At 44.2% G+C, this 9,549-nt stretch overlaps 1 protein-coding gene across 1 annotated transcript; it reads right to left on the bottom strand.

Annotated features, from left to right (window-relative positions):
- Window positions 1-1,776: 1,776 nt before the first annotated feature.
- LOC123115416 (mitochondrial dicarboxylate/tricarboxylate transporter DTC) lies at window positions 1,777-7,990 on the bottom strand. The gene is made up of 6 exons (XM_044536578.1): window positions 7,689-7,990; window positions 6,921-7,004; window positions 5,777-5,838; window positions 2,614-2,975; window positions 2,261-2,475; window positions 1,777-2,156 (listed from the first exon to the last, which is right to left on the bottom strand). Exons 1-6 carry the CDS (start codon window positions 7,815-7,817, stop codon window positions 2,100-2,102), a joined length of 909 nt encoding a protein of 302 aa, XP_044392513.1. The 5' UTR covers window positions 7,818-7,990; the 3' UTR covers window positions 1,777-2,099.
- Window positions 7,991-9,549: the final 1,559 nt, after the last annotated feature.

Genomic DNA, 9,549 nt, shown 5'->3' with positions numbered 1-9,549 from the left:
TTTGCCTAGTGCTCCAAGATCCATTTATTCAATAAACTGACAAATAAAAAGCAATCGAAAAGAACGGTAAAAGAGTAGGCAGTGAGAATCGGTAGGTGCTTCGCAAAAAGAAGATTCTTGGAATGAAAAGAGTAGCATCACTAATTTTTTCACCTTTCCTTCGTTGGTAAGAAAAATGGCAGAAGTGAGTAGCCTGAAGTGAGGTTTTCTTCAAGATAGGGGAGAAAGGGCTTCAATGAGCGTTCCAGTGAAATGATGGTTGCTTCGCCCCATCCAACTTCGAGGCCACTTTACCACTGCTGGTAAGGTGTGGGTTTTGTGATATAACGGGTCATGACGGCCACACCGAGGTGACTGGTGAGTCCCGACTGCACCACCTTGCTGTGATTTGGTGGATGGCACGTGGGTCGGATGCTTGATGTCCCGCATGTCCGTGAAACAATGTAATAGAGCGGCTTGTCATAGAGTTTGGACGACGGAGGAGGAGCTGGCAATAGTAGTACTCCATAAAGAATGTACTCTCACATTTTGTTCCGAGGATTAACTGTACTCCCACATATAAAATATAAATAATAATGCATGTTGGTGCAGCCCACGTTTCCGATAATTTGAGCCGTGGGGTTGTTCACAAATTTTATGAGCTGATGGTTGTTCACTTAATGGAGGGTCTAGTATCAGACGTGAACGTAACAAAGTGCGACCTGGCCCACCGTTATGGCTGGAACAAAAGCTCGTAGCTTGCGAGCTTAATGAGCCCTCGATAGTTCGGCTTGTTATCCTCGTGGATCACTTCTTAATGAATAAAGTCAATCATCAATTTCTTAAGGAGCTTAACGAACGAGCTAACAAGTTTCACGCTAAGTTTGTTAGTAACAACACAACACATATTTCATCTTACGTGAAAATTTGTTAACGAGCACTCACGGACTTAACGAGCTTCAAACGATCGAGCCGAGCAAGGTTTTTTGCTCGTTAATCTTTCTGAGCTTAACTAACCGAGCCTTAACGAGCACAAACTTAACAAGCCGAGCAGCTCGTTAATTCACCCCTGCACACCGCTTGAAATAAGCGGATTGTTTTGATGGAGTGAAAAAAGAAAACTACCCCACTCTCAAGATTATCCGGAATATTTAACAAGATTGAATATGGAGGAGTGTTAGAAATTAATTAATAGATTAATTAGCACATGCTAATCAGTGAAGAGGTGTGTCCAACCCCGAATAGTGACGTCTCAGGCACATGTTCAAGGGATGCCTCCGAACAGGCACCTCTTCTCTTTCCACCTCTTCCAGATGTATATAGCCATCAAAGCCACACTGCCGCCAAAACTATTCCTAAACTATCTACAGGTCGCGCCGAAGCACCGGGGATCTCCACACCTCCCTGCCGCCGGAGCGGCAGATGGAAGGAGGAAGATCCCAAGGGCTCACCGCTGACAGTTGAAGATGGAAGTGGATCTCCGCCCTGTTCGTCACTCACTAGAGTGAAAACTGGGTCATGGGGGAAACTGTGCCGCTAAGCTTGCGAGTTCGATGCATCCCCTGATCAACTACCCTCTCGGGGCTATATATACCTGTAATCAATCATCAGTCTGTTCTGTTCAAACAAGGAGGGGTCTGCACATGCCAACGTCTGACCTCCGAACAACACCAGTGGCAAGTTCACGCAACGACAACAATCATCATCATCAAGGGGCGTAGGTGAGGCGTAGTTGAATAGTTGCACGATAGGAAAAAACACAAAATTTGTTTAAGAGCATATGGTGCAAGGCACAGGTAGAAAGGATTTATTTTTTCGAGCCACAGATAAAATTGAGCACATACCATACAAGACAAGATGGCACAAGCAGGTAGTAGTATTGTCTCATGGCTGTGCCCAACCTACAGAAGTATGCCCGCCAATAAAATTGCCCCAATTACAACAAATAATGTGATTATGTGATTATTGTAACAACGTCAAGAGTACCACAGCAAATGTAAGCTACGGTAAAAATTGCTTAAAACTCTGTCTACCAAAAACAACCACGGGAGTGCAAAGCTGCTGGAAAGTTATTAAATGTGTTGAATAAGGATTGGTACTCTTGTCCCCAACTGGAGATCTTATATGCCGATCTTCTTCTGGTACTTCTGGATTTGATTCAAGAAGAGCCACGTCATCTGCAAAAAGTAACCACATGAGTATGCTGCATTGTAACGGATTGTTAACAAATGGCTATGATTGTCTGCCATAGGCCTTGCGCTCTAAGCTAATCAGCGTTTACCATGACATGCGGGGCGATCCTGACACAATATACAGGGAAGCCGGAGTAGAATTTAAATGGGCCACCGGTCTTCAAGGTTTGCATGGCGCAGTCCAAAGACCCAGTGTATGGGTACTTGCCAGTGGCATCAGGTTGCATCTTCTGAATTTGTGTTTTCACGTAATCAAAGGGCAGACTGCAAGCAGCCGCACAGAATCCAGAAATGGCACTGGCTCCTGCAAACCGAAAGTTAGAAAATTTTGTAAGTTCCCTGATTGGCCTATATAAAAGGAACATCAGCAAACCTCATCTTCTAACAGTGATAAGAATCCTAAACAGCAATGAAAAGGAAGAATCCTAAACAATAATCTTACCAATAACAGTCTGATATTCTCCGGCACCCAATTTGTCTCTGAACAGCTCAACACTTTGATCATAGGACGCAAGCATACCCATATTCAGTGACATGGCTCTCACCACAGTTGGGCCTGCACCCTTCCAAAGCGCAAGGACGCCTTCATCAGCGGTGATACGGTAGAGTGCATGGAATGCATTCTTGTAGTGACGCCGCTGTGCTGCTGGTAGGGTCGAGTCAGCTTGCATCCTAATGAGTGCCAAATCAGCAGGACTGCCCACACATGCGCCAATCGCTCCAGCAGTCAGACCAATAAAAGCTTTCTGAACAAGTGGCAATGGCTTCCCATCATTTGCCTCAATTGCTTTGTTTGTCAAAACCCTGACAAGAAATATTACCAAATACAAAACTCCAAATGAGGATAAATCAACTAGAATCAATGCAATAATAAAGCTTCTTTTTCCTCAGTGAAATGAACTAACCCAACTTCATAATGATACAGCTGATTCAGACATTATAATGTAATAAACAATAATTGAAGTTATGGCAACAGCCTAGTATAATTAACATTTTGATAACAAAAAAACTCCAAACCAAAGACATAATAGCTCATGGTAATTATCCAGTCATATGCATTTATTTCAAATACAACAGAGATCATACTAGACAACTAGATATTGCTTCATCAATTATTGTGCAAGCAATGACTATTTATCTCTACTCCTAATGGAGCAGTTGGTAGTCTCGCTTCCAGGTTTTTTTTCGTCCCACCACTTTCGTCCGGGTTTTTTCGTAGGTTAACCGTCATAGATTTTTTTCGATGCTGGTTTCTTATTCACCGGTTTATTTACCCCTCAGCTCTTTCCTTGCAAATCAGCAATTTCCAAACGTGCACGCAATCACGGATCTAAATTTACTAACTTATCCAAATCAACCAATACCTTCCATTATTGCAAATTTCTTTAGGAAACAAATAATAGATTTTAAGAAAACAGATAAAAGATTATAAAGACGCATCATACTTTACTAACAATCACTAAAAATCAAATCTAAATTAATTAACCTTACCTTAAATCACTCAATCACTTTAATTAGAAAACATTTTCTTTCCTAACTGCAGTTGGTAGTCTCGCTTCCAGGTTTTTTTTCGTTCCACCACTTTCGTCCGGGTTTTTTCGTAGGTTAATCGTCGTAGATTTTTTTCGATGCTGGTTTTTTATTCACCGGTTTATTTACCCCTCAGCTCTTTCCTTGCAAATCAGCACTTTCCAAACATGCACGCAATCACGGATCTAAATTTACTAACTTATCCAAATCAACCGATACCTTCCATTATTGCAAATTTCTTTAGGAAACAAATAATAGATTTTAAGGAAACAAATAAAAGATTTTAAAGACGCATCATACTTTACTAACAATCACTAAAAATCAAATCTAAATTAATTAACCTTACCTTAAATCACTCAATCACTTTAATTAAAAAACATTTTCTTTCCTAACTGCACCCCGCTTAGTGTGCACATAACAATCCGAAGTAATTAGAGTCACATAATTGAATCCATTTATTTAGAGCGACATGATTGAATTCATTTATTAACAATAATCCTCACCAAAAGTGCGTTTAGCAATTTTAGAGGGCGGACCAAAACTCTGTCATCCGCTCGCCCGCGTTTGTTTAGGTACAGGAAAAAATGGCATAATATATGGAAACAACACGACCGGGGCGGCGGCGCAATCTTCAGGGATAGGGGATCGGAGGAGAAGGATTGGCCTGGCAGCATGATCGGGGTGCTTCCCCGCGGCCGCGGCCGTCCTCGCGATGCCACCTACCCAAAATCAACGCTGCTCCCTGCCGTCAGCCGAGGCGACGCCGCCTGCCCTCCTACCCACGGTCCGCTGCCGCGTGCAGCTACGGCGAGAGGAGTAGCGACGGGGCCGAGGTCCTTCATGCGTTCCGGGATGGAGGCCATGATTTCGTCGAGGTCGTTGCTGCCTCCTACACTCAGGGTGTGTCGCCGAGATCGAGGCCATGGTCACCCCATCGCAGGGGATGGAGCACGCCGTCAGCCTACAGCTTGTGGAGATCACTGTTGCTCTTCAGGTCGCGTGGTGACCGGATCTTGCCGATGTGTCCCTCCCCGACGACCTCCTCTTCGCCCGGTTGGCCGGCATGGATCTCGCCACTGCTGCCCTCAACTTCTCTGCCTCGAGCTCGACGGTCAGCCACCATGGATCCCCCAGCTGGAGGGTCATGTGAACCAGCCGTCCTCCCATGCTGCAGCGGCGAGAAGGTGACATGGCTCTCCGTACACGAAGAGTGGAGTTCAGTCAAGTACTTATATACTTGGCCTCTACTGCTGATCCATGTACATGGAGAAGAACAGACAACCGCTCATTCATGCTTCATTCCACTCCTTTGCGCTACGTTCCACTCCTTTGCGCTACATTACTGGAGGTGACATTTTCCTATCTCTCTATGTTGTAACAAGCCTGCTGCCTGCATAGTTAATGGATTTTTTATTTAAATTTATCGCTGCTTAGTGCTTTGTTGCAATTGTTCACCCAAGATTCTTATATATAATCTGAGCGTATGTAGGCATACTTAGCTTTGCTATTCCATTTTTTCTGGCGCATAGAAATAAGAGTATTGTCCAGGTTAGGTATTCAATTGAGTATGGTATTTGGATTGCTATCAGAATGTCTTTTCTATGCATGTGATTTCTCACATCTGGTTATAATATTTGTGAAGACGTGCATTGCACGTGCACTTGGAAGCGGGCTCGTGGCCCGCGCTGGACGGCGCCGACGCCGACCCGAGCCACCTCTTCCGCGTATTCTTGGAGCTGTGGCTGGTCGATTTACATGAAATTAATTCCCTCAGTTCTGGTGGCAAATATAATACACATAATCCATATTGTTATGCACTAGCGTGTATGTGTGAAATAGATGGATTATGGTCCCGTACCCAATAAGATGGATATGTGTGTGTGTTAGAGAGAAAGGGAGAGGGGAATAGAGAGTGAGGAAGAGGGAGGGAGAGTGTGTGTCTGTGTGTGTGTGTGAGGATTTGATGGTAAAAAAGGTCGCCAATGTCGTAATATTGAACTCTTAAAGTTAATGTGGCCCCCTTGCAACGCACGGGCATTCTTCTAGTATCGATTAAACAACCACGTTATACAAACCTGAAGGATCCAAGACGAGCTGTCGTATAGGTCGCTTGCCTTAGTAAACCAGCTGACAAACCCTGTCAAAAAAATGTAAAACTTGAAGCAACAAACCAATTCAAGAAGCACAAAATAATGTGCTGTTGTAGGTGAAATGCCAGCACATGTCATTGAGGTGTTCAGATCAAACTAGAAAACCAGCATCAGCGATACAAACATCATCTACAAAATGAATGAATCAAACCCAAACAAAGGTCTGAAGGATAGATATGTAACAGAGGATAGGATGGGATACTTCTGATCTGAGCCATGCAAAATCTGTATTCAATTCCATAATTCCCCATCCAATGGTTGTACTTGTAGATAAAGATTAGACTCCTACAATCACTGCTAAGCTTAGTAACTCTAATTTTTATTTATTATCTCTGATGTATTCCTCTACTTAAATCTGCATGAATGGAAACTGTGGTTTCTCATGCTTCATGTGGTATTTCGATCCAGAAAAACATTATGTTGTTTACTTTTGGAGTGAATATCCAGGAACCCCAAGCTCTGGGTGGTAGTCTCATAAAACACCAACTTTTGGAAAATTTATCACACAACCACAGTTTATGGGATCACAAAAACTAACAAGACACGCCCACATGGCAAGGACACAGGAAGATTAAAGTAATTGGGCTTATGATTATACAAAATTGGAGATTTGCAAGAGGATATAATGAGAATATAATTGGTGGTGCAAATGGTACTATTTAGATTGATTTGTACATCTTGCCATAAAAGCTATTGTTATGTGCTAAAATTTCAAAAAAAGTTGGATTCAGTGTGACTATTGCCCCAAAGATTGGGTTTCCTTGATCTCTTACTTAAGAGTTCTGACAAATTCTAAACAATGATCAATATATCAACTTACAAGTTTTTTTGTGATTGTAAATGTTTACTATAATTTTCTTCCAATATATTCAAGGTGAGAAACATGCACAAATAAGAAACTATAGTTGTGAATACCAGATAATATTTACACGTTCAATTTATGTTTGTAAGCCGTGTTTTCCATGTGAACTGAGCAACTGACACTAGTACATGGCAAATGTACCAACGACAGCAGAAACACACAGAACAGTTCTGCACAATATGAATAAAAACATCTGCAAGCACAAACCTTGTAAAAGGAACCAAGGCCCTCATTAGCATACATGGTCTTTGCGACCTGAGCTGCAGATCCCTCACCCAACTGGATCTTCACCTGAAACCAAAAACAGGAAAAGCTATATGAAAAGGATATTTACACAATCTCCGTGTTTCAGCAAAAGCTATTAACATGGTTTATTTGTTGTGATCATAAGACATAACATTCAACTGAACTCTCAAGCAAATCACCCACTTAACTATGATGGCATGTTGGTCGGTGCTTCCAAAACATAGTGGTGTGGACTAATTCTGTATATGCCAGAACATTCCAGCAGCAAATAGTAATAACAGAACAACATCTCAAGATCAATGAACTATTGCTAACACATTAAAAATCAGTAAAGCCACACAGACACACAGATCTTCTTAGTGGGATCTCCATGGAGGATCTAAGCTACCACATCGGGCAGTTTTGACTGTAGATAACAAAAACGGATTGTGTCACCCCCACTTACACTCATGATGTGACAGTTTCCACACAGATCTAAGAAACAAGAATAGCCACCCGCAGTCCCAGACTAGCGTGCAACAAGTTCCCCTCCGTTAAGGGAGCTCACTCGAGGGTGCACTCGTCTTACTCAGATCTAACCAAGAGGTGCGCAGAAATCTATCAACCCGATCCATCACTCGGCGTCGCGCGCATCCACCATAACCAACCACAGATCTAGGGCTACTCAACAAACCCAGCCACGGAATCTTATACCTCGAGTGAGCCGGAAACAAGAAAAGGATTCCGTACCTTGATCATGTCGATGGGCTGGATGACGCAGGTGGCGAGCATCCCGGAGGCACCGCCATTGACGAATGGCTTGATCGTCTTCCAGACGCCGGTGGGCGCCGCGGCCTGCTGCTGCTTCGCGTCCGCCATCTCCTGCCGGCGAGATCTAGCCGGGCCGGGAGAGGAAGTGTAGCAGACGCGAGCGGAGGGAAGGCGATGCGAGCGAGGAGGCCTAGATCGCTGGGTGCCGTTGCGCTTTTATTATTGCGCCGAGGGCGACGCGAGGAGATAACAGGATTACTTTTTCCCCGAGAAACAAAAGATAGGCGATAAAATACTACTTGGGCCGTAAAAATTGTGTAATAAAGTAGCGCCGCGTTCTCGTGAGCGCCGTCGCGGCTGTGCGCGTGGACGTGGTGTACAGGAGGCGGTTGGAGGCGCAAGTTGGCACAAACAAGGTTAGGGCATGTACAATGGTTGATAAGATAGTCTTATCTTAAGTTTTGTATGTAATTTAGAGATAACAAAAAAAAAGTCTACAATGGGTCATCTCTTAATCTTATCTTCAATAACTAGCAATTCCTAAAAACGTGGTGAGACATATTGTGCTAAGAGATCATCTCTTGTCTTCTCTTAAATAAAAGAAGACAAGCCTTTTTTTATGAGTTCTCTCTCCTCCACCTCATCATTGATCCTACGTGGCACTACTAAGATAGCACCATTGTACATGCCCTTAGTAGTACGTCAGGACTCAGGAAGAGAAAAGTGCTGGTGGCGTATGGGATCTGTCCGTCCGTGGATTGGGAGGGAGATCTTGTGCACGGTGGGGCCCCTGGGCAGGCCCAATTGCTGGTGTGGTGGGAGGCGTGGTCCAGCCTACTTCGTCGCCGTAGTTCCCGTCCTTGCCATGTTTGTTTCTCCCGCTTATACGTCCAAACGCCTCCGAAAGACCGCACGCGAGGCGAGGCCACGCATATTTCCCTTGATGTCCAAGTGCTCCAATATCATATTGTACTATTTTTTTTCAGGGAAAATCAGAGAGCTTTATATTCATTAAAAGCACTTTTGGAGCATTCAGCCAACAGGCTGGTCATCAAGAAGCTAGAAGTATCATCAAGACAGCTTTCCGTCACATTCAATGTGCAAGCACGCTCCGCACACAGATGCGCCGGAAGATTCGCAGACCGGTTTACATGCTGAATATCGAAAGAAGAAAAAATAGTACAGAGCTCTCCTATTTCTAAAAGTAAAGGGGCCACAATTGACCGAGAATTGTGGCGAGTTTGCCAGAGCTTCACTAGCTCCAAGCTGTCGACTTCCATAATCACATGCGGAAATCCCTCGAAGATAAGCAAAGCGTACTCCATCTCGCAGCGACAAGAACTCCATCATCAAGGGATCTGAAACACCCAAATATGGTTTGCACCATGAACCAAGGAGTGCAGAGGATGATTGGGCCACTCCTCCTGCACCGCCCCGGCCTTCACCAAAATTTAGAGCGCCGTCAGTGGTGATCTTGACCGAGCCCACTTCCAGGGGCCGCCAATCGTAACCCGGTAGGACCAAGGTTTCCTTACGAGGTAGCTGTAGGAGGGAGATAGACTCCTTGATTGTTCTGATAGTTGTTGTGGGATCTCTCCCCTCATCGCCATGTTTGATTCGGTTCCTGGAATGCCAGATGGACCACATAGTGATAGTGATCTTAGCATGGTCATCGGATGTGAACTGAGGATCACAAGTGATATCTCGTGCCCACGTATCCGAGTGAAGAGGGGGGAGCGAAGACCAAGCCATGTCCACGCCTCTTCCCAGAAGCTTTGTGCATGTGGACAATGAATCATCCCATGCTTCAAATCATCCTCCATAGAATGGCAAACCTTGC

Source organism: Triticum aestivum, chromosome 1B (genome assembly GCF_018294505.1).
Source record: "Triticum aestivum cultivar Chinese Spring chromosome 1B, IWGSC CS RefSeq v2.1, whole genome shotgun sequence".
In the NCBI taxonomy this organism is placed as follows: Eukaryota; Viridiplantae; Streptophyta; class Magnoliopsida; order Poales; family Poaceae; genus Triticum; species Triticum aestivum.
Note: the sequence above shows the minus strand (reverse complement) of the source record. Positions and strands in the feature narration are given on the sequence as shown.

Excerpts from the sequence above, each read along its gene's own strand:
- LOC123115416 (XM_044536578.1), bottom strand. The coding sequence starts at position 7,817 with ATGGCGGACGCGAAGCAGCAGCAGGCCGCGGCGCCCACCGGCGTCTGG. Across the intron at positions 7,005-7,688 it reads AGCCCATCGACATGATCAAG|GTGAAGATCCAGTTGGGTGA; the intron begins GTACGGAATCCT and ends TTTTGGTTTCAG. Across the intron at positions 5,839-6,920 it reads GCCTTGGTTCCTTTTACAAG|GGTTTGTCAGCTGGTTTACT; the intron begins GTTTGTGCTTGC and ends TTTTTTTGACAG.